General features: G+C 42.5%; 7 protein-coding genes across 10 annotated transcripts; 4 read left to right on the forward strand and 3 right to left on the reverse strand.

The window, feature by feature from the left end:
• fu (STKc_STK36 domain-containing protein fused) lies at nucleotides 1–2,596 on the reverse strand (the record flags this gene model as incomplete). Its single annotated transcript, XM_011302129.1, is given in 3 exon segments — nucleotides 1–1,822; nucleotides 2,000–2,259; nucleotides 2,369–2,596. Coding segments are annotated over 3 exon segments (2,193 nt in total), but the record flags the coding sequence as incomplete, so codon positions are not given.
• Nucleotides 2,597–2,696: 100 nt separating this feature from the next.
• On the forward strand, nucleotides 2,697–6,620 carry LOC105264922 (acylamino-acid-releasing enzyme). Of its 3 annotated transcripts, XM_011302130.1 has the most exons (9): nucleotides 2,697–2,797; nucleotides 2,865–3,082; nucleotides 3,314–3,817; nucleotides 3,898–4,670; nucleotides 4,761–4,981; nucleotides 5,068–5,147; nucleotides 5,226–5,273; nucleotides 5,843–6,055; nucleotides 6,373–6,521. In XM_011302130.1, exons 1-9 carry the CDS (start codon nucleotides 2,783–2,785, stop codon nucleotides 6,500–6,502), a joined length of 2,202 nt encoding a protein of 733 aa, XP_011300432.1. In that variant the 5' UTR covers nucleotides 2,697–2,782; the 3' UTR covers nucleotides 6,503–6,521. The 3 variants fall into 3 exon arrangements, with proteins under 3 accessions (XP_011300432.1, XP_011300433.1, XP_011300435.1); XM_011302131.1 differs by lacking the exon at nucleotides 5,226–5,273 and having other exon boundaries at nucleotides 5,825–6,055; nucleotides 6,373–6,620; XM_011302133.1 differs by lacking the exon at nucleotides 5,226–5,273 and having other exon boundaries at nucleotides 6,373–6,618.
• Nucleotides 6,621–7,841: 1,221 nt separating this feature from the next.
• On the reverse strand, nucleotides 7,842–9,105 carry LOC105264923 (uncharacterized). The gene has a single exon (XM_011302134.1). It carries the CDS (start codon nucleotides 8,901–8,903, stop codon nucleotides 7,854–7,856), a length of 1,050 nt encoding a protein of 349 aa, XP_011300436.1. The 5' UTR covers nucleotides 8,904–9,105; the 3' UTR covers nucleotides 7,842–7,853.
• Nucleotides 9,106–9,246: 141 nt separating this feature from the next.
• Nucleotides 9,247–12,830, forward strand: IntS8 (integrator complex subunit 8). The gene is made up of 4 exons (XM_011302135.1): nucleotides 9,247–9,556; nucleotides 9,680–10,094; nucleotides 10,174–10,822; nucleotides 10,936–12,830. The coding sequence occupies exons 1-4, from the start codon at nucleotides 9,436–9,438 to the stop codon at nucleotides 12,775–12,777; spliced, it is 3,027 nt and encodes a 1,008-aa protein (XP_011300437.1). The 5' UTR covers nucleotides 9,247–9,435; the 3' UTR covers nucleotides 12,778–12,830.
• Nucleotides 12,831–13,003: 173 nt separating this feature from the next.
• On the reverse strand, nucleotides 13,004–25,378 carry LOC105264925 (PR domain zinc finger protein 10). 2 transcript variants are annotated; one of them, XM_011302137.1, is made up of 3 exons: nucleotides 25,294–25,378; nucleotides 21,708–24,939; nucleotides 13,004–13,503 (listed from the first exon to the last, which is right to left on the reverse strand). In XM_011302137.1, the coding sequence occupies exons 2-3, from the start codon at nucleotides 24,913–24,915 to the stop codon at nucleotides 13,442–13,444; spliced, it is 3,270 nt and encodes a 1,089-aa protein (XP_011300439.1). In that variant the 5' UTR covers nucleotides 24,916–24,939; nucleotides 25,294–25,378; the 3' UTR covers nucleotides 13,004–13,441. The 2 variants fall into 2 exon arrangements, with proteins under 2 accessions (XP_011300439.1, XP_011300438.1); XM_011302136.1 differs by lacking the exon at nucleotides 13,004–13,503 and having other exon boundaries at nucleotides 19,935–24,939.
• Ccdc85 (coiled-coil domain-containing protein 85) lies at nucleotides 13,415–16,124 on the forward strand. Its single transcript, XM_011302139.1, has 4 exons — nucleotides 13,415–14,492; nucleotides 14,874–15,252; nucleotides 15,473–15,774; nucleotides 15,905–16,124. Exons 1-4 carry the CDS (start codon nucleotides 13,965–13,967, stop codon nucleotides 15,947–15,949), a joined length of 1,254 nt encoding a protein of 417 aa, XP_011300441.1. The 5' UTR covers nucleotides 13,415–13,964; the 3' UTR covers nucleotides 15,950–16,124.
• Nucleotides 17,064–19,876, forward strand: LOC105264926 (potassium channel subfamily K member 13). Its single transcript, XM_011302138.1, has 5 exons — nucleotides 17,064–17,198; nucleotides 17,484–17,676; nucleotides 18,399–18,473; nucleotides 18,537–18,945; nucleotides 19,028–19,876. Exons 1-5 carry the CDS (start codon nucleotides 17,070–17,072, stop codon nucleotides 19,521–19,523), a joined length of 1,302 nt encoding a protein of 433 aa, XP_011300440.1. The 5' UTR covers nucleotides 17,064–17,069; the 3' UTR covers nucleotides 19,524–19,876.
• Nucleotides 25,379–25,733: the final 355 nt, after the last annotated feature.

Here is a 25,733-nt window from a genome sequence, read left to right on the forward strand (position 1 = left end):
ATCGAGGATCAATCCCTCCAGCAGGTTCTTCAACGATCTCCCCCAGATCTGTTGGAGAGCTCGGCAGCAGAATCTGGCCAGTAGCTTAATAAGAATGCAGCCCCTCACCCTGAGCACAATCTGCCTGTGGGACAGTAGCTTGACAAACTGCTCCACAGCCCCAGCATTACCCAACACCACTTTCTCCACGAGTTCAGCATTTTCCGGCTGTGACCTCAAAATATTATTAAAAATAGCCACCAGATCTGCCACAACCCTAGGCTTCCTCTTCTCCAATGTGTACAGCTGCTGCAGGAAAGGCACTCCATTGACAATATAAACAGCATCACAGAATTGCGTGAGAAATTTCTCGTTTGCATAAACTAATCTACAAAGTATCAGCATAATGCACTCGATTGTCTGAAGTTCATCAGCAGAGAGAGAAGAGGCTAAACGAGTTGTCCTTCCCTTCGAGTTCTCCTCACTTCCAGCATTCTCTGAATTTTTCTCAGACATGAACAACTTGACAGCATAGACTAGATTAGGCACAACCCTGACGTCGAGATACACCTCCTCGATCTTCCTCAGGTTGTCTTTGGAAACTGCCACCACAAATGGCAGGGACAGCAGACAGGCCACGAATTCGATAACCTTGCAGCCAGCCCCAGAGTTTCTCAATGGAGAAACAAAAACTGAGACACAATTCTCCTGTAACAGAGACGTTATTTCTCCATCGATTATCTCCTCCATGGACCTCTGGAGGAATGCCACCCACTCCTCGTTCTCAATATGCTGTTCCACAACCCTCGCATCCCAGTCTGGTAGCCTTGAGCCCCTCTCCACCTGCTGTGAGAGATCATCACCGAATTCCCTCTCATAATCTGCACTGAGTCTGCTCTTCCCTTGCGGAAACGATGGTCTCGGTTCGTTTCCAGTCTGAAAACCAGAGATTCCCTGGATATTCTGGTTGACGTTTTCCTTCATGCATTCAGGGAGACAGGATAAATCCTCATTCTGATTGTGCTGATCGCTGGGGCAGTCTGAGGGGCACAGAGTCTGATTGACTCCATCGAAGATCAACAGATCACTCTGCAGAGAAGCCCTGAGGCTCAAATTCTCAAGGAGTACATCGACACTGGCACTGGAGTCAGTGCCACTGGGTTGACTACGACCCAGAGGATGATGGAAAGGCTGTCCAGTGGTGTAGGGACAGTACATTGTCATGGGGTATCTAGGCTGAGACATGCACGTACGAAATCTCTGATCTCGAAGTTTACGTTCCTGCGCCTGCACCTTCTCGACAGCTTTCTCTAAAATTCCAGAGTGACTGGCTGACTGCATAGCGAGATGTTGAAGCTGACGCTGTTTGGCTAGGGCTTGGGATGCTGACAGAGGAGTTGTGAAGGGCGCAGCCATCGGGATTTCTCCGTTGAGAATCAGTATTCTTCCTTTCACGAAAGGGTGATCGAGCAGTTCTGGCCAGGTTAAGCGTTTCGAGGGGTCTTTCTGAAGCAGGCCCTGGAGGAAACTCTTGCAGTGCGGTGAGAGGAACTCCGGCCATTTGACTGCCTCGAAGCGGATGAGCTTCACGAGGTGGAGAATCGAGGTGGTCTGAAATGGTGGAAAACCCACCAGGAGCTCGTACACGATGCAACCCAACGACCAGAGATCTGCGTTGTGGTCGTACGGGTGTTCCTCTATCAGTTCTGGTGCCATGTAGAGTGGCGTTCCCTTTATCGAGGTCAGGACGTGGGTGCCTGTGCTCATGCTACGTGCAAAACCGAAATCACAGAGCTTTGCCACACCATTTGACTCCACCAGGACATTCTGGGGCTTCAGGTCTCTGTGGAAAACGGTGGAATCCTTGAATTCTTTCACATTCAAAATATCAATCTTTTCGATGTTTTGATAAATGTCCTGAGAACGTTTTAAACGTACAAAAAGAAATAAAGATTTGAATAAATGTTTGAGGAAATCATGAATAATTAAGGTGTAGTCAGGAACCTGTGGGGTAACCCACCTGTGGAGAACTCGATTGGAATGGAGATAATAGAGAGCAGAGACTAAGTCACAGGCAATAACTTGAGTTCTCTCTTCAGAAAGTCTTCCACTCTGCCCGAGAATATCGTAGAGCTCTTTATCGGCGTATTCTGTCACGACAACGAGCTCCTTTTCCGTCTCGAATGAGTCAATCATCTGGACGATATTAGGATGGTGCAGATGCTTCTGAATCTCGCACTCCTGACGAAGACCATGGAGTTCCTTGGACGAACGACCGATCTGACGTTCCAGAGGATATTGTCATCAATTCGATTGAGTGAAATTGTTGAAAGCCAATTGGCATTGATGAAAGTTTTTTCTTCATCACAATAAACGTATTGCTTCTTACCTTTCGTATGATTTTGATCGCCACGATTTCTCCATCGGAACATTTTTTCCCTTTGAAAACCTGTCCGAAGGATCCCTCACCCACTTGATATAATCTTATGTACTTTTCCATTATTGCTACTTCAAGTATTCAGGCACTTTTGGTTAATTGGCACATTTTGTTACTTAGAAGAATGTAAACAAAACATAACTTTATTTACACTGGCGGTGAAGGGAGTTCATTGACGTGAAGTTGCCTTTAGGTTTGGTTTTAATGTTTTTTGTCTTTAGTACTGACCGTATAGGAGGGAGGGCACGACGATCTCCAGGTAACTCATCAGGATGATAAATTCAAAAGTAATGAAAGCACCTCTAGTTTACTCCATTCTCTTTGGGCAGACGATGATTTGATGATCTTGCGGCAGATTTATGGAAAATGTCTTCCCAAGAGGTATCGTTGGTCGAGTTTTAAATTGAAAATTGAAAAGTAGGTTCTGAATGATGATCGATTTTTACAGATGGAAAAGATAGTGAAGTTGTACAAAATCGTTGCGTCAAATCCGACATTAACATCAGCTAGAATTGCGTTTAAAACTGCAAGTGATATCCGAGTAGAGAGCAAATGGACCCACCGGAATCTGGAGAGAACTGCGAATCAAGAGTTCAAAATTGGGCATCTCTTGAATGATCAACTCCAAGTTAGATTTGCTACTTTCCCCGATGATGTTACTTCTGTGTAAATATAAACATTTCATATCTGTCGCTTATACGATTTTCACTTTTTGTCGATTCTCGATTAATTCAATTTAATTCATTCAATTATTATCTAATTTTTCACACAAAAATCCTTGATATCGACTTCTTAAGTAAATATTTTTTCAAATTCATCGATATTTCACACGAGATGAAAAATTGGGGTTATATCGATTTATTATTTTGGCTGCTACATTTTTCTATTGCTCCGAAGATTGGGCTCAGAAATAAGTAAGGACAGCCGACGTAAAGCAGTTCTCTGCTCGGGCCCGAATAAAGAAAAAGACTCGAGGAAGCAATTCATCGAGATTTGGGACGAGCACTCCCAGTTAAAGAACTTTGACTTGTCCTCGTTGGATGTTCATGGCGACGTCTACACAGACGCTGAGTTCGGATCATTCCAGTGGTCTCCTGACGCCACAAAACTTGTGTACATCGCTGAGAAAAAATTACCAAAGTCCGAGCCGTTTTACAAACAAAAACCCCTGGACAAAAAATCGGAGAAAGAGGAAGCAGCGAAAGGGAATGAATACATCTATAAACCAGACTGGGGTGAAGCCCTCGTGGGGAAGCACCAACAGGTAGTGGTCGTTCTGGACACAGCCTCTGAGACCTTGACAGTCCAATCAGGAATCGACGAGGCCCTGTCTCCAGGCCAGGTCATCTGGACACCCAATGGTGATGGGATCGTTGGAATCGCTTGGAATCACGAGCCAAGGTGAAAAATTCCGAGAATCTAGGATTCTTACAAGTTCTTTATCTTTTCCTGAATTTTAACTATTTTTTTTGTACGTGTAGATATCTGGGGCTCGTTGCCTGCACAAACAGGGAATCCTGGGTGTTCTTATTGAAGGACGGAGTCTTTCAGAAATTATCCGGTGATAATCGAGGAGTGAGGTCTCCCAGATTTAGTCCAGATGGAAAAAAGTTGGTGTGGCTGGAGCGGGACCTCAGTGGACCCCATCACATTACCCACAGGCTCATGTCGATTGATTGGGAAAGCTCGGATAGGACTCCAACAATTCTCATTGATCTCGTGAAGACCAAAGTGGAGATCCACAAGGGACTCGATTTCTATGGACTCTACAATCGAGAATTACCCAACAGATGCTGGAGCAAAGACTCGAGATATTTATTCCTGAGTTCGCCCCAGCGATCCAATATCAAGTCTTACGTGCTGGACACTGAAACGAAAATTCTATCTGAAATTCCTAATGATGATACGAGTCTTGTGGTATTGGACGTCTTTGAGAATTTGGTTTTACTAAAGAATACTTCGTTGTTGGTGCCCTCCGTCCTGATGGCCAGCAAATTCGAGGGAGATGGAAGTGGAATGAAGCTGATCCCCATCACCGCTGGCAGTATGATCGAGGGGACCGAGGATATGCAGATAGAACACGTGGATTACGTCTATCAGGGGGAGGATGCTGTCCGGGACTTCAATTTCACGTATTTTGGACCGAAGACTGGAGCGGCGAGGTCTGTTCCTCTGATTGTCATGCCCCATGGGGGGCCTCATTCCAATTACGTCAACATGTTTCTACTGGAGACCTCCCTGCTGACTCTGTTGGGTGAGAAAATTAAAAAACGATAAGTTTTATACTTTTCCACCTGCTCTATTTTATGTTTAATAAATGGTATTTCTTCCCTGGCTTGCATAGGGTACGCAATGATTCAGGTTAACTACAGGGGCTCTACTGGAATGGGTTCTGATAACGTGGAGTACCTGCAAGGAAGAGTGGGCGATGCAGACGTCAAAGACTGCGTGACAGCTACTGCGGAGGCCCTAAAAAAATACCCCTGGCTCGATCCCAATAGAGTGGGTCTCAGTGGTGGCTCTCATGGAGGATTCCTTGTAGCTCATCTCAGCGGACAGCATCCGGTAAATAAATTCCTCCAGAGCAATTAGTTGCAGAAAAAAAATCTAAAATTGTAACTCTACCACTCACATTTGTCTTTGATTTTCAGAACATGTATCAAGCCGTTGTGGCGAGAAATCCAGTCATCAACATTGCAGCTATGTTCACGATATCAGACATCCCCGATTGGTGAGTTGATCCTTTTAATTGCTAAATCCTGGTTCGAATTCTAGAGCCAACGGTAATGTATTGGAATTTCGATTTCAGTCGTAATGCATTGCGAATTGACGAGAGAATTAGGCTCCATCATGACTTGTAAGCTTAGAATTTTGCTTGTCTTTATTAAAAATTCCGTTGATTAGCTATTGTTCATTTTCATTGATAACTTCCATCGCATCTAAGTTTATAAGAAATAATTGCTATATTTTTCATTTATTAATTATTAATTCAACGACGAATTTCATTAAAATAAATTCATTTCATTTTTATTATTTCTCGATTTATCTCGAAAATTAGTGATTGTAGAAGAGAATACAAGATAAAGTTGAATCAGCTGCTAAATAGCTTTTCATGCTTCCACGTTAAATTTATAGTTTCCGAGATAAATGGATAGTGAAAAAAAAATCAAATTCGACTTATCTTTACCACTTCATTGCTGCATTGAAGTCTACACTTCAAACACGACTATTTGCACTCGTAATTGCGGGTAATTATCTCATCATATTCGTACATGTTTGAAGTGTCAAATGTGATAAGTCGAATTACTTCTTCACTAAACTCCAACAAATTCATGTAGTCAGCATAATTATGCGTGTTTATAATTAGCCGTAATTATCAAGCGCTCATTCATATTCAATTCAGGATAGCATGCCATACTATTTCAGGTGTGCAGCAGTGTCGAATGAGTCGTATGACAAAATGTCCTCAGAAGAGACTGCAGAGATGGTGGTGAAGATGTTCAAGTGTTCACCAATCGTTCATGCGCACAAAGTCAAGGCACCGACGCTGATGCAGATCGGTAAGAATGATCTTCGAGTACCACCGTCCCAGGGTAAACACTGGTATCTTCGACTGAAGGCCAATGGAGTTAAAACAAAGTACGTAAGCAAATGTGATAACGTTACCTGATTAAGTGACGTGAGATTCACCGATCTCGAGGGAATTATTTCGCAAATATCCATTAAACCCTTGACTTTATGGCAGAACGTCAATAAATTCTTTTGTGAGTCGTAAAAATTTTTGAGAAAGGAGGTCAGTCACCTAAATTTGTTTTCCGACACTCGAAGAATTTCGATTTCAATAATTTTGACAAGTTGACGGTTTTTTAAACCTCTTGGGGATATTTACGAGATTATTCAACATTTTTATTTGTTTTGTTGGTCTAGAATTGTTTTAAATTATTGAATATTCACAGAATGCTAGTGTACGATGACAATCATCGCCTCGGCACTGGTCTAGCTGAAATCGACGAGATAATCAATGCTATACTGTGGTTCGAGGAGAATCTGAGGGCCAAAGCCAATGACCACTTGAAAAGTGATTGAATTTTGCTATCTTTGTTATTAAATCTGTTCGTTTTATTACACTATCTTGATACATCAATTCTATTATTATATACCTTGGATTACCATTTGCGTAATAAACTGCATTTAAATACAAATATATTTACAAAAAAAATGAGTCAATACTCATTATTTCTCTCTAAAGGTGTGAGGATTGTTAATTTATTAATTTACATAAACCCATGAGCGTCATTAAACTTATTGGCACTTACAATTAAGTCAGAATTCGTCTCGATATTTATTTCGCCGAATAAATAATATAGATATCTGCAATATTAATTATGTTACGGAGTAATGAACTGCGATAAATCAAACTTCACATTTTCACCAGCTATAAGTCGGTGTATTGAAGAGAAAAAATATGAACGAATGAATTATCACGTTTTATCATTTAATCCTTGAAGTTTATGAACGCTTCACGTAACGTACATTATTCTTCCTAGGAAGGATCATTGAATTGCATCATCCACTGGCTGATGTGCGTTAAAAACAATAAAATGCCATATGAAAACGTTACTCACTATAATTATTGAGATTGCTCTATTGAGTATTGCATTTATTATAAAAATTACCCTACGTCTGTATGTAAAAACGATTGTTACCGAGTATCACATTTATAATTTGGTTCACCAATGGAAAAGATCATCGGAATAGTTGGGTAAAAAATTGTAGAAATTATTGGCAATGTTGTGGGACTCGAATGCATCCTGAACTTCAAAAACAGTTTCTTCTTGAGTATAAAAAGTCGATTGATTTTGTGTTTGCGCGTCAGATAATTGTGAATTGCGATTGAAGGTCAATCAATTCCCTCACCTCGGTCGCTGATTCTATCGTGATTTTCAAAGAAATAAGTAGAAAAGTTATGGATACACTTAAAAAATTTCAACTGATTTTTCAATTTCCCTTTCAATTCAATATAAATTTACTGAATATTATCAGTATAAAAAAATGAAAATGTTGTCCAACAGTTTGGAGATGAGCCTAAAAGAAATTACAATAATTTGCAAATACTCAAACTCCATACAATCTGTTATAAAATCTACAAGTAAACTCATAAAACCTGACGAGTGCATTAAACTCCAGTGCTTGATGATTCTGTGATAACTAAGAATCCTCAAATCATTAATGACCTTCTGGATAAAAATAATGAACAAATTATCTGAGAAATATCGGAGAGTAATGACATCAATAATAAAGAGAAATTCTCTTTTCCACAGCGTCAGTCAATGAAACGAAAAAACCGAGCTCATCTCCATTCCCCAGATCCCCTGGACCCGCGAAAACCCCAAGAGTTACCTAATTAAAACATTAAATAACCCACGACATAATTTCCCTATGAAGTAGCTCGATTCGCCTGTTCAGGAAACAAGGAGTCATAACTGGGTGGTAGATCCTTATCCAAGGGTGAGGGTAACGCAGCAATTTCGAGCATTGGAGCAACTCCTTGGGTCTGAGTGGAGGCCCCCGAGTCCCCACGTCCCCTAGGATCCTGGGAGGAGGGTCCAGCGCAGTCAGTCGACCAACACAACTTCCTATTCTTCTTGCAGATGCACAGGCCCATCAAAAAAATAATGAAGCACAGTAGAATAGTCGTAACAGCTCCAATAGTGACTGTAGTTCCCGTTCCATTACTAGTCGCCTCATCTGGACAATAATCTTCGTCCATGCATATTCCAGCGAAGCAGTTGGTGTAACCATCACAGAAATACTCTCTCCAGATACAGACGTCGTACCTCATTGTCCTGTACTGGTTATCGTCCACCTTCTCACAGTCCTTGTAGGGTGTGTAAACGAGGGTGAGGTCCAGACGTTGGCCTCCACTTAACGTCTCCTTCGAGACGAATATTGTCGTCTCGATTTCCCCCTGGAGGTCAAACTCTCCGAAGGTGAACGATGCATTTTTACTCATAACACCAGTGTAATCCTCAGAGTGATCCAGGGAATACCTCCGTCTTCGCCTGTCGAAATTATCACAGAATTTATCGGTCGAGTTTCGGTCTTTCCTTCTGAATTTAACGTAGTCGATGCAGCCACTCTCGTTCCGTCGAAAGGACATGCTCTGAATTACTGCGAACAAGTGCTCTCCCTTGGGTGCTTTTATTACAAATTTGCAACGAAGATCGTCCACTCGATATGCCCAAGTGTCGAAAACATGAGCTGGTGAAATTATGAGGCCGGAGTTTGGGAGTCTGGGGAGCCTCATCGAGTTTTTGGCGACGCCTGTCACTGGGTGACAGATATCCTCCTCGGCGAGGGTCTTCTGGGCGTATTTTTGGGACTTGAGCGAGATACCTGGGGGCGATGAGGTGTTGCCCAAGGGAATTATCAGGAGAAGGCAGAGCAGGCCCAGGGGGACACATCCTGCGTCCTGGATGTCAGGCATTTTTTAATTAATTGCACTGGACTGAGGGTGGTCTCAGGGAACTACACTTCATGTATTTGGTCACTGACTCGTGGACTCTTGGGGGGAGATGCAGGTTTTCTTTAGGAATTGAAAATAATTGAAACAACATTTAAAACACTGTCACACTGCTCGAGTAATCACAATGGAATGTATCGATACAACATGGTGGTGGTGATCCACAAGAGTCTGAGGCGAGCATTTTATTGGTGGATGCAGTGCTTTTGCTCTCGGATGTAATAGAGGAGTGGGGACTCGTTGGATTATAGAGGGACCTTTTTTATCGATTTCAAGAATTTGGAGTCGCTGGAGTGATTCAGAGAAGTTGAGGTTAGGATCCACCTCTGGGTTGACATTCCGACAATCCAGAGGTGCGTTTAGAGCACTTGTGTGCGCTCGTGTGGAGTTCTCGACGCTTGTGAATCATTTGAGGTTTTGAGGATATGCAATCGATTTGTGATTATTTGTAAGACCTGGAAAAGGGTTTTTCGGACACTTGGAGGATACGTCGACAATGATGGATGTCGATCTGCTGAGACCGGGAACTGTCCCCATATCTCCGGATACTATTCTCTGGTTCGAGTTCTTGCTGAATCCTGGTCTACTCGAGAAACACATCTCCAAGGCTTTCCCAGGTTAATCAATATGTGGTTGCGTTGTCTTTTAAAAGCTTCATTGATCTTTTATATTTCTAGTTTATGAGTTTTTTTTTAATCGCGATTTGGCAGAAATTATGAAATTTCCCATTTTTTGAATAGATCCATCGCCAACTGACTTGATGATAAAATTCATGTCAATAAATCTTGACCAAAAGGACAATGAAGTCAAGATAATCGACCCCGAGCAACTGGAAAATGGGACAGTGACGAGAAAGTGGTCCTACAAGAGTGTAGCTCTGAAAATTTTATCTCTGAAGGTGGCAGCCTACCTGAAATGGGACTTGGATATTCTCGAGAAGAAATTGCCACTCCCAATGCAGTTGACATTTCTGCAGGACCTGTTTTATGTGACTGGAGACATTATGGTGGACATTCCGAGCTTATTGGAATTCCCTCTGGAGTCCATCAACGATCAGCTGTTATTCACTATTGTTCTGTACCACAGGTGGACCTTGAGAACTATAGTCAATAGAGCCTTGAATAGTAAACAGCATAAGGCCCATTTAGTTCACCTGTAAGCAATCAAATTTTTACATCCAGCAATCATCAAATTTATTCCCGTCATTTTTTATTTTGCCATTTCTACTTCACAGTCCTGGAATTCAAGAGCCTTCCTTTTTCTACATCGGGGTCCCCCCAGCTCTCATAGATGACATAATGAGAAAAGTCGAGATGCAAGTGCCCTACAGTCTCGAGGTGCTCAATGCAGTCCTTCAGATGAAGAATCTCAGTCCAAAAGTCCTGACCTTCGACACCTTCCAGATGCTCACAGAGGACACGACCGAGATAAAACAAAATTGGGAGAGGATGAGGAGCATCTCTCCGGAGGAGTTCAAGTGCCAAATTCACTACGATCTGGCCACGTTCCACCTACTCCGAGAGGAGTACTCAGTAGCCAAATACCACGTCTCCCTGGCGAAGGAGCTTTTCGATACACTCACCACGAGGGAGACTCGGCTCTACTGCAGGGTCTTGAAGGAGAACCTCGAGGGTTACTGCCACGCCACCAATGTTAGAATTCCTGGGGTGAGCCAAGGACTGACCCAGCAATTTCATGCGTCTATCAAAGACCAGTATCGGAATATCGTGGAAATCCTCGAGGAGGACAACACACGCCGACAGATTCCCATGGTGTACAGGGATAATCTAGAGCTTGATATCCAGGGGGGACTCATCAATCGGAAGATCGTAGTGTCCAAGGAGTTACTCATGAAGATTCAGTGTCTGAATCTTGTTAGGAAGGTTTGTGATTTTTTTGGTATTGTCTTTTACTAAAATCAATATTTTCTCAGATGATTTTTTTTATCATTGGAATCGATGAATTAAATATTACCTGAAGATAATATTTTTCCCAGGTATTAGATGGTGAAGTAGTTCATAACAACTTCCTCACGGAGTTGAAATCATCAGACTCGAAAGGTCTGGAAGTTCTCTTAGGCTCATTCGAATCAGTGCTGGAGAGTTCCACCCCCAAAGATAAGAAGCGAATTTCTCGGTACATGCTGTACCTGGTGATGATGTCAAGTATTCCGGACCTGGCAAAACGCCTGCTGTCGAGTGAGAAATACCGAGCCCTCTTTACCCCAGAGGAGCTCACAGAAATATCAAGAGAAGCCTCAGAAGAGGACGTGGAGCTGCCCCCTCTTCTGCTGAATGACGACTGGGGTGTGTCCCTGGTGACGTACACCCAGAGCCCAAGATTCCAGATGGCAGAGCTAGAGCGCCAGTTGACGCTGTCCTACGATCCCAACGAAATCCGAGGGATTCTGTTAGCTCTTGATGGTAAAAATCCCACGAGCCCCCCTTGGAGGGTAAGCAGCAGATGGGAACTGCCAATTCCTTTGCAGAGTGTAGTGATGGCACTCCCCAGGTCCCTCCACCAGGATTTCGCCTATATCCTCCTGGCGAAAAGCCGAGAGCTGGTGGCCTCCAAGGATTTTACAGGCGCCAAATTACTGCTGACTGCTCTCGAAGAAGACACCAAGAGGGAAAAGAATTCCCAGATCCCAGTGAATCCTATGTACAAGCTGCTGAAGCTCATCAGCTGGGAGTACATACTGGTAGACATTTGGAGTTACACGAATGATGTACCTCCGGGGCAGCTAACAGAAAGAGAGACCACGAAGCTCGTGGAGGACTGCAAGCAGTGCCTGGGCAGTCTCCAAGCCACTGACCAGGTGATCCCCAGGCAGGAGGTCATCGAGTACTGCACTGTCTTCCTCCTGAATATGGGTGAGTGGGACTACCTGATAAACCTGGAGAAAAGGTGGAGTCACTGTGAGTTCTCGTCTGCTATTAGTATCGTCTGTCAGGACGTTGTGAAATTCAAGGGATCCAAGAAGTTCTCCAGGGAGGCCTGGGACATGATTCTTCTTGGGTTTGGTCCCAATAGGGATCAGCCACTCAAAAGATCCAGTTCTGGGGCTGCGGCCGGTGGCAGCTTGAACAAGGACCTCCTAGCCAGTATATCAGGCACTCTAGCTAGGCTCAGGGAGCCAACTGCCCTGAACATCGTCATTTCCCTTCTGGCGAGGCTCCACAATGTCCTCAGGGACGAACCCAGTCTCGAACTTTACACTCAGTACCTGACACTCTGGCCTGCAAGCATTCCCAACTCAAATTCTTATAATATCAGGACTATTGCTGAGTTCTTGTTTCAACTGCTGACTCAGGCACTAAAGTTTTATCCCACTAATGTATCGTGGCTGAGGGTCATGGGAGATCTCAACTTCGTGCTGGGATACTACGAGTCAGCGATAAAATATTATCTAGAGGCTATCATGGTATCCAGTGATCTCTTCAGTCAACAAGTACCTCGGCCCCTGCAGTCTGTCTACTGGCGGATGATCAAGTGTTGTGCACACCTACAATGCTACACTCAAGCCACTGTTTTATGCCAATTTCTCGAAGATGTTAATTACTCCTTGGCATTCGCCATGGCCTCCAGCGACCAGAAGAGCTGCGCCACAGCTGATGCCATGGACGCCTATTACCACTGCATTTGGGATGTCACCATATTGGAGTTTCTTATACACCTCCACTCCAAAAGGGGAGAGCACCACCGAAAGCAATTAGCTATTAAGATAATTGGACTGTTGGAGCTTAATTCTAATAATAATGAGGAGATACAAAGGGAGGCTGCGAATATTCGGAAAACCAGGTTCTTGAGGGCTCTGGCTAAACAGTACGTTTGTTAAAAATTATTCAGCTTCTCGATAGTGAAATTAATTGAATATTTGTACATTGAGTTAAATAAAGTTGATTATTGAATTTTTAAAACTGTTGTTTTGCATTAACTTTATTTTTACTTTTCATGGATGATTTTAATTGAATGAGGGAATGGTCTATTGTTTTTTATCTTAATGGCTGGGAAAAGTGATTTTTCACGTTCAGGAAAATTTATTCCATTCTAGAAATGGATTTTTCCTGTGACAAAATCTTATTTCTCGGATTTCCTCGGATTTCCTGAAAGACCCCCCAGAATTTCCCTCCGGCTGGTCCCCTCCATCCTCTCGATCCCCACCTGAGCAGGTAAAATACAGACAGGTAAAGCAGGTTGGTTCTCAACCTGCGGCGCGTGAAGGTAAAAATGTTGAAGAATAAAAGAGAGAAAACACGACCCCAGTGAATATTTCAGCCAATCCCTGAATGCACCTCTTCCGGCTTTGAGCTAGATGCCCCCAAAGAAACTCAAGATGGTTCTCCCCAACTGCCTCCACTCTCCCACCTCTTTCAAACTCAACTTGTACTCAATACCACTCACTTTGTCCAGGCATCGACGCCTCTGCAACGCCATGTTGTCCACTCTTAATTTATTTATTGATATACCTGGAGTATCAGCCCTCTGTCACTCGTACGTCATCAATGGTTGAGCATTCGGTGCATCAGGAAAACCACCAGAGTAATTGACCGTGTAGGTGCATCTGTGAATTGTGCATCAATGAAAACGCATTAATTCATCATCTCGGGATTTAATTCTCAATTCATTCAAGAGTCATACGGGAGAAGGATAAAAAGAAGAAATAAATCGAGACACGAGTTTCTGATATTTCGGATATTTCAAATATATCACATATTTAAAATGATTTAATTTTGAGTAATTAAAAAAAAAGTGATGGGATAGTGGAGAGAGGAAAATGGAAAATTGAGTGTATTTTGAATTGAACTGGATTTTTTAATTTGACTGTCGAACAAGTGGACTTGTGATGAATGAATTAAAGTTTTTAGTGGCAACAGCAAAGTTGTGAGAAATCGAAGTGAATGGGATTGCGGATGTGTGAGTTTAATGACCCAGATTTAAAGGAGTGAGAGGGTCAAAGGACTTGAGGCGAATTGCTGGTGAAATGGGACGCGGCCTGGACCGCCGCTGAAGATTATTTCGACAATGTCAAATACGAAAAGCAAAGCGCAACAGCAACACCCGACCAACGGACAATCAGGTCAAATCGGTAAACAGAGTGAACCGATACCACCCCAGTATCAACCACCCCCTCAACCCAGTGGAATACTCAAGAATAATCCGCACTTCAATAACGTGGGAACACCCAGCAGTGGTTTAATTAGTCCGAACTTGGTAGCACCTGGGGCTCTAGGGGGTAGTCAGGCAGGCCAGGTCAGGGGGAAAGATGGTCAAGGGAAACTCTCACCCAAGATCGACTTTGTAACGGCATCGAAGAATCCATCGCTGCATTCCACCGGTTTTTATCCATCCAAACTACCTCAGGGACAGTTTTTATCACCCAATAGTCAGTATCCACCTGCAAGTGTGGCGCCCGTTCAGGCTCCGAGGATCAGAATCAGTGACGACGAATTTTTGAGATTGGGACCTGTGGAGATGCTCAAGTTCGTGAGAAAAACTGAGAGCGATATTGCCAGAATTGCTGCTGAACAGAATCGACAGATACAGAATTTGGTAATTAGATTATCCCGGGGTCGAGCATAATGACACTCTATCGATTGTTCATTAGGAATGTGCAGGAAATCTGGGTGCAAAAAACTGAAAATTTCATAGAAAATTATATATTAGTAATATTAAAAATAAACATAATTAAATATTTGATAGTGAAGTTATAAATTTCTTCGTCTTTTTAAAGTTTTAATTAAAACAAATATTCAGGATCAAATTATAAGTCGAATTCTATAGTTCTGTTAAATAGCGCAAGAAATATGGAATTTGCGAGAGATCACACCAAAAAAATCCTTTCCTTTTTTGCGAAGAGTCTCCACATATAATTAAATAATCATAAATAATTGGTTAATTGTGAAAATAATTTTCCTGATTGTGTATATTCAGCTGAGCGAATTACGAGTACTGAAAGAGGCAAACCAGAGGCTGAGCGATGACAACCAGGAGTTGAGAGATCTCTGCTGCTTCCTGGACGACGATCGCCAGAAGGGTAGGAAATTAGCGAGGGAGTGGCAGAGGTTTGGGAGGTACACCGCAAGTGTTATGAGACAGGAAGTATCGGCTTACCAGAATAAACTGCGACAGTTGGATAATAAACAGCAGGAGCTCATTAAGGACAACCTTGAGCTGAAGGAGTTGTGTTTGTATTTGGACGAGGAGAGAGGTGGGGGACAGAGAGACGACGGAGATGGCTCGAGCTCCAGTACCAATGCGGAAGAGACTGTCCCGACAAGTAGGTCGAGAAACGCTGCGGCAACCTTCAATGGTAATTATCATTAAATTGCGTTGATTAATTGATAACAAGAATGACCGAAATTAAAGCGCGTGAATTGATTCTGTGTCTCATTTCGAAAATAAATGATTCTTCTCAGGTCTTCATATACTTTTTGTACGAATAATAATATTAATGGACTGAATTATTGTCTGAATAATTAACTTGAGGTATGAGAATGATTTATTATTCACTGGTTTTTTGATGGTCCCAGATCAAACAATGCAGTACGTGAGGAGTTTGGAGCAACGAGTCAAACAATTGGAAGAAGACAAGAGTATTTTACAAGCGAGGGCTCAGAATAGAACCCCCCAGGGACCTACGGTCCCAACTACAACAGTGCCAACACCCTCGGACCCCCTCTGGGAGTCGCCTGCCATCCCCAATGACAATCAACCCCTCGGGGGACGACCAGAGGCCGTTGTCCGGGCTCTCCAGGTTCTCGAAGTCAGAGAACAACTGGAGAGAGAGGCTGGGCATGACGGGGAAAAGGCTCTCATTCGAGAGATGTGTAATGTACGGAATTAGTTGTTCGTTTATGCAATCAATAGAATTTATTGTTAAGTTCTATTGATTTTTGCAACAATCTTGTTGGGTATTTGAAAGGAAATAATTCATAAATTGGTAATTATTGAATTTGTTGCAGGTCGTGTGGAGAAAACTGGAAGAGGGTCCCCAGCCAAAACGCTAATCCACGATTAATTCCCTCATCACTGCCTTCCAATGTATTATTATTAATTCCTTTAATGTAGATATAATTAATTTTTAAACTGTCAGAGTATGTTATAAAAATGATGTTGCCACATTCGATTATTTCCAAACATGAGATTTATAAGCGTTAAATTTTTATAAGATAAATTATTGTTTTTTAGAATGTTATTTATACGATTTCCATTAAAAAGTAGATGAAAAGACCTTTGATTTTGGATTTTACTCCGTTTTGAATGGGTTGTTCACGCTGGTGAGAATTTTTTTTTTGGATTGCCATGACTCAAGGTCAAGTGAGATGGCCAGAATTCCATTCATAGGTGTGTTTCAATAATTCAGCTTTATGTAACGGCTTAATGACTCTCGGGGGAGTTACATGGAGTCTGTGACCCACCAGTCAGACTACCCGATTCTCTTTGCGTGGAAAAATAAAAAAGCTTCTATTCAATGCGTGCATTTTATACACGGAAATCTCGGGTATTTTTAGCTGTCAAAAGGAGTTGAGGGATGTATGGAACTGCTCCACTTTTCCACGAGCTCTACATTTTTTGTTTAATCTGAGATTATTTGGGGGAGAGATCAATTTTTATTCTAGTCTGAGTTAATTCTCAATAGATTAAAGAATGAAGTTCTGGTATTGAGTTTGTCGATTAATAGGAATGAACAATTTGTTTAATTTCAGTGGTTCGACTTTTTGGGTTCGAATTTCAGATTGAATTCGAAGAATGAAAAAATTTTGGCTTTTGTTATTAGACAGTGGATTAATTTGATCATTTAATAATCAATTAATCTTGATTAATTTTACTGCAATGATTTGCAGAGAAGACAGAATAGTAATAATGATGTTAATAAGTTGTTGGTGATTTTGAATTCTACTTTCGCACGAAAGGAAAACTTGAAAGATTAAAATTTGACTGATTGAATTAGAAAATTCTGGAAAATGAATGTTTTGATATTTTTTTTAAATTAATAATCTCGTGGGATATCCTCGAAGAGACTTTTGCGCGTGTCCGGCGCACGAGTGTCCTCAATTCAAGTTGATCCTCCGCAGTGGTAGTTGCGGGCGGTGAAGAGCATCAACAGAGTCATGAGAGTGATCGGTGATGTGCCTGTCTGGAGCTTTCGCTGAGGACAACATAAGATTTGTGCTCTTGGCTATTTTTCTAGCCTGCTACATGCTGGCTGGTGCTGTGCTCTTTCAAACGCTTGAGAGTGAAGTTGAATTGCACCAGGTACTCAATCAGTACTCAATCAGTACTCAATCCTCAATCAAGCAGTAATCAATTAAAATTCCAGCGATATTTATACATAATTATCCTGATCGCCCGAGAACTTTTCATTCCATTTGTACATTTCCAAAATCTCGTTAATACGAAAGATATTGAAACACCAATCAATAATTTGATAATTAATAAATCATTGAGAAATAGAGGAAAAATTTCATCAGTGCGAGATTATATAAAATCGATGATTTTCATTAGCGGAAGAGGCCTTTAATAATTTATCATTATTACCAGGCGACCGAATTTTGGCGTGTTTATCACGTTTTTCGTCGATATCATTTGCGAAGTAATCCCCAAGCCACAGAGCGGCTTAACGAACTCCTCTACGCGTACAGTAACGCATCGGCTACTGGGATTATTCACAAGAGACGTCGTTGGGACTTCTCCGGAAGCTTTCACTTCGTTGGGACCATCGTCTCCACCATCGGTAATCAATTAACTGACTAACTAATTATTAAAGCACAACAAGTCCAATTCTTCATTCTTAATTATCGATTTATTAAGAAAACTATCGATTTGAGCTAGAAACATTGAAGAGCTTATTTGTAGTTTATCAAATTTCCAAGGAAAAACGTCTCTTGATATTTCCTCGTAAAACCAATAGTTGTTGAGATTAATGAATATTTGAAAGACCGAAATTCGACTTGTTGTTTTCTACTAAATTAGAATACACGATTTATCATTCGTAATTCAATTGTCGAGTGATAATACGAAAATAATGACATTACATAACAAAAATACGTAATGAAACGTGCATATGTAACTTTCCGAATAGCACCCGATTCCAGTTAACGAACGGATTAACTAACAAACCAAAGAACCACCCACGAACAGCAATCCCTGATTACAATGGAGAATCCGCTTATCGCGGACCTTTAATTATCACTCAAACTGATGATTGTGTTGATTGTAAAAGGTAATGGGCTAATTGGGTGGAAGAAAGGGTTGTGGATGATAGGGCTGGGGTCGACGACTGCATCCAACAGGCGTTTGTGCACTAGAATGCAGTGCGAAAAACGACAGAGAATGTTAATGCTCTCATATGCATACGCACAGTCCCACAGGCGACCTAGTCTCCACTTTATTGCGAGAATAATTGCAAAAGACATTTATGCATTGTTGATTATGAATATTTGAACTCTGTTGAAGGGTATGGTACTACGACACCTCAGACTAGAGCTGGAAGACTCGCTGTGATTGTCTATGGATTTTTTGGATGCTCAGGTGATGATCTACGAATAATTAATGATCATTCCGCTTGATTATGAATTTATGGGATTATTCCAGGGGGAATACTGTTCTTCAACCTGTTCCTGGAGAGGATTATAACGTTCCTCGCTTGGGTTCTGCGGACAATCCATCTGAGGAGATTGAAGAAACGTCTGAGACAGACAACCCTGGCGTCTCGACGTGTTGCTTCCAGGCCCAGCAATCCTCGAATGTACCTTCCTGATATTCTCGATGAGGAGAACGAGGACGATATGGGCCTCGATCACTGGAAGCCTAGTGTCTACTGGGTGATGCTTTACCTGACGATTTTTTCGTGTCTTGTTGCGGGATGTGGAGCTTCTCTGTACGCCTTGTTCGAGGGCTGGGGATATCTCGATGCTCTGTACTTTTGCTTCATAAGCTTCGCCACCATCGGCTTCGGGGATTACGTCAGCACGGAAAAGGATAATTATCCGTACATCCATTTGTAAGCTCTTTTCACCAGGAACGAGAATTATTTCTATGCTCTATTTCTCTGTGGTAATGACGTCTTTTAATTCTTTCTTCAGCTATCGAATAATAAACTTCTTGGTCCTCGTGTTGGGTTGCTGCTGCATATACTCCCTTCTGAATGTCACGTCGATAGTGATAAAACAGATGCTCAACTGTGTGATAATGAAATTAAATAAAATAATGGGTAGGAGGAGGGCAATGGCAGCTCCTCATCTACCCAGGAGAAAATCCTCAGTCTCTGGATTTTATTACTCCCGCAGAAGGCACACTAGAGTCAACTGTGTATCCAGGAGGGATTCGGTGAGGGGTGAGGACAGCAGTGCATCTGATACACCGAGACGCATGTCCGGTGAATTGATATCTATGAAGGATTTTCTGACAGCCAATAAAGTTGCACTGGCAGTTATGCAGAAACAATTACACGAAACGGCTCAGATGCAGAGAGGATCACCGTCAGTTGCAACTCCCATTCATCAGGGTGTATTCAAACCCGGGGCAGTGGGACCACTTGCTATTGCTACTGAAAAATTCGAGGGGAATGCAACGAGATAAACTCCAGCTCGTCGGAGAAATTATGTAAAGTATTGGAGTTGAGGCAGAAATATATTCAACCGGAGAAATTATGTTTTAAGACTTGAACACAAAATATGTTCGACGTTCATCTCTGAAAAGTAGTTTTATGGAAAATGTCTCTTCATATTTTTAACTGACTCAATTAATAATAATCAATGCAGCAGTGAACAGAGAAAATCAAATTCAATGATGAAGATATAAAGCGAAGAGGTCAAGAGGTAATATCTGTGAATCTAGGAGAGATAGCGAAATTTTGGTGAGGGCATTTTTTGTAGAGTGATGGGAGGGCTGCAAAAAAGGTTTTATCAAAAATTTAGCTATCTCTGTTAGATTTGAAGATATACAATTTATATATGTAGATATTGAAGATAGAAACTCCACTCGAATATATTTTCAATATTTCTTTAATTTCTGTTCTCAAATTTACTCCTAGAATTCTATAATTTAAATGACACTGATAGATCTCCCATGAAACATTTGGTTTCACATTCTCAATAATTTCATCATCTCTTACATTATTTCTATTTCGATTTATAATTAAACGGTGTACATAGTGATCCGTAGAATAAAGGAAATTATGAGACTGTACTAAGGACTGCAGAGGCAAAATGGGTCGGGACCGATTAATTAAATTCATTACAATTGTTTCAACAGCTATTGTCAAGTGCCTAGTAATTCTCCATTTACGTCGTATTCAGGATCATTTTAAATTCACTGATCAACGATCGAGTTAAATTTTTCAAAGAAAAGATTAATTTTTCCATGTCCTATTGAAGCTCGATAATTTGTCTCGTTAATTTGGTTTTTAGTTTCTGCCTGTATCGCTGTAGCGAGATACAATTAAACAACTATCAATTATTCATTGATTAACCAATGCATTATGTACTCTGAGTTTTGTTCATTCAATAAATTAATGCTAAGGCCTAATGCCCATTTGATATTTTTCTCCCAGTGAAGCCTCAACGTAACTTTTCACTTTTATCTCATTAAAAAAATCTAGATATTAATCGTTTCTGTTGTGCCAGTGCTTTAAACAAATCCATCGATTATTGAAATCCTGATACTCTCAACACACGATACAAAACGCAATGATTCAATTCCAAATGGCCATTTTTCAATAATAAATAGTGAATTGATACCTCAAAAATTGATATTTTCGTTATTTTTTATATTGAAGTCTAGGAAATGTAAAAAAAATTCTGAATTTTCCAGGTAAATTCGAGTCGGCTTCGACTATTGGTCAGTTGAATGAATACTTAAAGATTTTTATTTTTGATTCCTTCCCCGTATTTTTCCTTAAAATTTTCATGAATTTTCAATGAAAAAATTCCCTGGAACTGATATTTCAAGGTGAAGGAAAAATTCTCTGGAAAATTCAGTGAAATTTGTTTTACCATTGGCCTCTGTCCACCAGTTGAAAATTCGAATAAATAAATCTCCTGTCATTGTAAATAAATAATCCACCCCCGACGGCTCATTCTTCTCCTCTCCATGGCTTGCATTGACCGTACGAAAAAATGCTCGTTATGATTAAATTATTGATTTCCAGTGTGCAATACTCAATTCCTGTCGCTCACCAAGGGCCCGCAAAAGGGCCCATAAAACCCCAAGGAATCGATGCGTTCAGTGGTGAAGTGCGAAAAGGATAAATCCAGGTAATCAACTAGTCAAAATTCGACCCAAAAATTTTCCCTTCCCCACTGAACAGTTTTCCACGGAATTCCGGCCCTCCCCCACCCCGGCATAATCATTTTCTCGAGACAGCTGCACCCGAACGCACCAAAAGCCCTAAAATAATGATAATCGGGTGAGCACTGACGTTTTCGTCGTCAGCGCCAACAACCAGCCCCAAAACCTTCAAGGACGATATCACCCTATCATCCTGAATCCTCCAACCCCCCCCACCAACAGGTACCAGCGTTAAACGTTGCCATTAATCACAATCAGCAACAAACGCATTCCCAAAACAACGAGATTCATACCTCGTCACTGAAATTGAACAACAATCATTGCAATAAAAATTGCAATGCCCCAAAATCCTTCAACGTATGTCTCGCACACGTACAAATTGCTGATTAACGAGTGGATCAATGCCCCCCTCGACATCAATGAAATCCCCATTACTCCCAATTTTAATAATCCTGGGTTTAAACCTCAACTCACCAATGTCACAGACCGGAGCAATTTCAATGAATTCGAAGTTATTATTGCCAAAGTTATTGTCGATGAGATCCTGCTGCACTTGAAGCTGCGCCTGTTGTCGATTTCTGGCTCTAGGGACTTGATCAGCAGGTTCCATGAGGGTTGAGTGTTTTTTTCTCTGATGCTGCAGGAGTTTTGCCTTGCTGGCATACTGCTTGTGACACCATTGACAACTCTGGGGAGTCGTGGTGACACTTCCAGCAGCCTGACTGTACGTTGAGTCCCCCATCATTTCCTTCTGTCTGTTGCTTGGTGGGAGAGCAGCACCAGGATGATTTTTCACGATATGCGCCTTCCTCTTGGAGCTGCTCTTGTAAACCTTATCACAGTACTGACAGTAGTAATCCCTCGTCTGCCTCAAAATAGGTAGATTCAACTCTGGTATGGACTCTGGAGGCACCTCAGGATGTCTCTTTGCTAGATGATTAACCAGCATGCCCCTGCGCTTGAAGCCCACCAGACACTGATGGCACTTGTACACGAATCTGTTGTAATCCGTGGGATTGACCTTTGGTATAAATTTTCTAGACTGATTACCCTGGTTCCCTGCACCATTATCAATAGCAACGTCACTCTGCTCTCTTGCACTCTCCATCCTCTCCGTCCTTTCCAGTCTCTCCATTCTCTCCATCCTCTGGGAGCTGTGCATTCTTGTCATGTGTTCCTTCAGCTTGTCCTTCCTCTTGAACTGCTTCTCACAATTAGCGCAGTGAAATTGCCTGTGATCAGAGTGACGGAGCAGGTGCATTCTTAATTTATCAATAGTTGGAAAACGTTTGACGCAGAATTGACACTTGTGCTTGCGCTCGCAGTGATGGGCCCTTATGTGTTTCCTTATTACTGAGTATTTGGTGAATGTTCGAGGACAGTGAGAGCAGGTGAACGTCTTGTCGTCGTTCCTGTGGGTTTCAATGTGATCCTTCAGCTGAAGAACTTGATTGAATAATTTACAACACATTGGACACTCGAATATCTGCTTGTCCTCTCGATGAGTCTTCAGGTGACAGGACAATGCCGAGTTGTTCATGAATCGCTTGAAGCATACGTTGCATGGCAGTGGCTTTTGGTCCTCGGCACCGTGCACCAGGTAGTGCTGCTGCAGACGCACTTTAGTTGCAAAACGCTTGTAGCACATCGTGCATTTGTGGGATGATAAAACTGTTACTTTCGATGTTTTAGTTAGCTTGTGCTTCTGGTACTTGTGGCCATGCTTTGACACGTGTTTCACCAGATCCAGGTGGCTCTTCGTCAAGTGCTTGCACTGGGGACATCGTGTTCTCTTCTCATCAAGGGATTCGTTGTTGTTTTTATTATGAAGCTCGCTGTGCAGCTCCAGAAGTGATGCCTTCATAAATATCAAACTGCACTTGGAGCATTTGTACTCAGAACTCTTCCTCGAGTTCTCCTTCTCCTTTGCGTCGTTGCTGTGGAATATTTTAATGTGACGACTGCGATTGTACGAGTGGAGAAAATTCTCACCACAGGTCGGACACTCGTAGGCAGATGTCGAGCCTGAGTGAGAGAGCAGGTGCTTTTTCAGGGCGTCGTTTCGAGGGAAGGCTTTGGGGCACTGGGAACACTTGTAGAGCAAAGACTGCTCGTCCATCGTCTTCAGGAGCTTGCTCTTTCCCATCCTCGTTCGTTTCGCTTGCTCCTGGGGTTGGGGATGTTCTGATATGGAGTTCAGGCTCGACGAAACCTGCAAGTCGGGAGGACGATTTGAATAATCATTGAACGGGGAATCGAGGGATGAGAAGCTCTCGAGGTGACCAGACGTGAACTGCTGGGTCTTCGGGTCCTCCAGGAGGGGTAGACCCCTTCTGGTCGCGTAATCTGGACTGGGTCCAGCGCGTAGCTCCTCCCTGGGGGAGATGTTTCTCGTCGTCAGAAAAATTATCCCTTCCTTCTGCTGAGAAATAATCAGGTTTTGCTCTCTGTAATTCTGCGCTGGGCGCACAAAACGCATCCAGTTCGACGAGTGTTCGTTTGACACATCAATTTTTATGAATTCACCTCTGTCTGTCTCGTAGAGGAGGGGCAGAGCATCGTGACTGAAACCCTTGCCATCGTATTCGCAGGGGACACCCTCAATTGGACCAAACTGCGTTCTTCTGCAGATGTTTCTCTTTGCAAATACTCCAAGCGCCCCTTGAGGGGAATTCAATTTTCTGAGGGACAAGTGGGAACCTGGGAGGGTCGCCACTGCTCGAGAAGGCACTGGCTGGTCGGCAATTGTCTGCACGTTGTGACAGGTGCACTCGCCGTCCCTCAGTGAAATTGTGTCGCAGTCATCGCACCAGAAGGTTTTCTTATCGTTTATCTGTCGGTTTGTGGATTTTTGAGGGATGTCAGTTGCTGACTGCAGATTTTCTTCCTCCGTTAGTGGTTTCTTCGGGGGCAGGGTAGGGGGGTAGGTGATGGAGTCAGACAGCATGTCTTTTTCAGGGTCAGGAAGGCTCGAGAGCTCGGGGACCACTGCAGGGTCCTCTGAGGAGGAGCTCAGGGGGGTTATCACGGTTAATTGGTCATCGTTCATCACTAGGAAGTCACGGGCCAGAGCGAAGTCCGTGCTTGTCAGCCCTGACAGCATCAGGGGCGGTGGTGAATGCTCTAACTCTTCTGCGGGCTCCTGCATCAGAATTAATTCCCCGTTCACGTGGGATATCCCCTGCTGGCTCTCTCCACTCACGAAATCAGAGACACTTTCTGCTTCACTTGATGATATATTTGGAGGACTGCCCTGGGTCTCGATGAAATTCATGGTGCCACGTTGATTGGTCTCTTGTGGTTGGATCAGGGGTGATGGGGGACTCTGGAGGACAACCTGAGGATTTTGGAAGGGCAGTGAAGGCAGTTGCACTGGAGTTGGGGAATATCGAGCTGTGGAGCTCATGTTGGGGTCCAGGGGACTCACTCGATGCTCAAAATCTAAAGGGGATGTTGCTCGGGGGGAGAATGAGACTTGCTCGTATGGGAACATACGGTTGAAGTCCTTTGACTGGTCCTCTGAGAACTCGACTGTCAGGAAGAGCAAGCGATTCGGGGTTTTTCGGTGGTCGAGGGAAGTTGTGGGGTTCGACGTCCAAATTTCTGGCAGATCCCGAGGTTTTTCCAGCAGGGGGTGATCCAGGGGTCCAGGGGCCCCCTCGTGAGGGCCCCTATCCTCCATCACTGAGTCACAACTTTTTTTCACCTGGAATGAGTTGCCAGAATATTGTCGAATAAACAAAATGAAATTGTGGGGCAAATTTTAGGAAAGGGTCAGTCAAAATAAAAATGAATAAAATTTCATACGAAATGATTCGGAAATTTTCTTAGAATTTGAGGGAATGTGAATTTTTTAGAGTGACTGGGGCACAAACGTGTGGATATAATCGTTAGGAGTGAATTGGAATAATAAATTCAGGGAGATTAGGATTATTGGGTTGCGACCTGGGACAAAGAAATCCGATCAAATCTGCGGATCAACAAGACATCAACCATTAAATGACGAATTCAAGTGTTAGTACATCGTATGCAGAGGTTCGTGAATAATTGTTGTACTTACTGTTTAAAAATCTAATTGTTGAGTCGATAGAATTACGGTGGCTATCATTTTCCACAATCGTCAATTAGGTTGGGTTAGAATTCACTGTCAACTGCAAAATTTTTTGATGCACACACACAAGCTTTTGACGCACCAAAGAGGATTGACTGAAGTAGAGGCTCAGTTCTGGGGGTTTGAGTGCCCCCAGCGGCATTGTAGTACTGCACCCCAAGAGAGGGAGGGCACCACACGCAATGAGGGTGTCGTACCGTCAGCCGACTCGGTATCAGAGGAGCATAAAAATCGAGGAGGTATTCACTGAAATTTAAAAATTCGAAATTTTTGAAAAAGTATGAGGAGAGCATGAAAATCGAGGAGGTATCCACTGAAATTTGAGAAATTCGAAATTTTCAAAAAAGTATCAGGGGAACATGAAAATTGAGGAGGTATTCACTGAAATG

Source organism: Fopius arisanus, unplaced genomic scaffold (assembly GCF_000806365.1).
Source record: "Fopius arisanus strain USDA-PBARC FA_bdor unplaced genomic scaffold, ASM80636v1 scaffold00026, whole genome shotgun sequence".
Classification (NCBI taxonomy): domain Eukaryota; kingdom Metazoa; phylum Arthropoda; class Insecta; order Hymenoptera; family Braconidae; genus Fopius; species Fopius arisanus.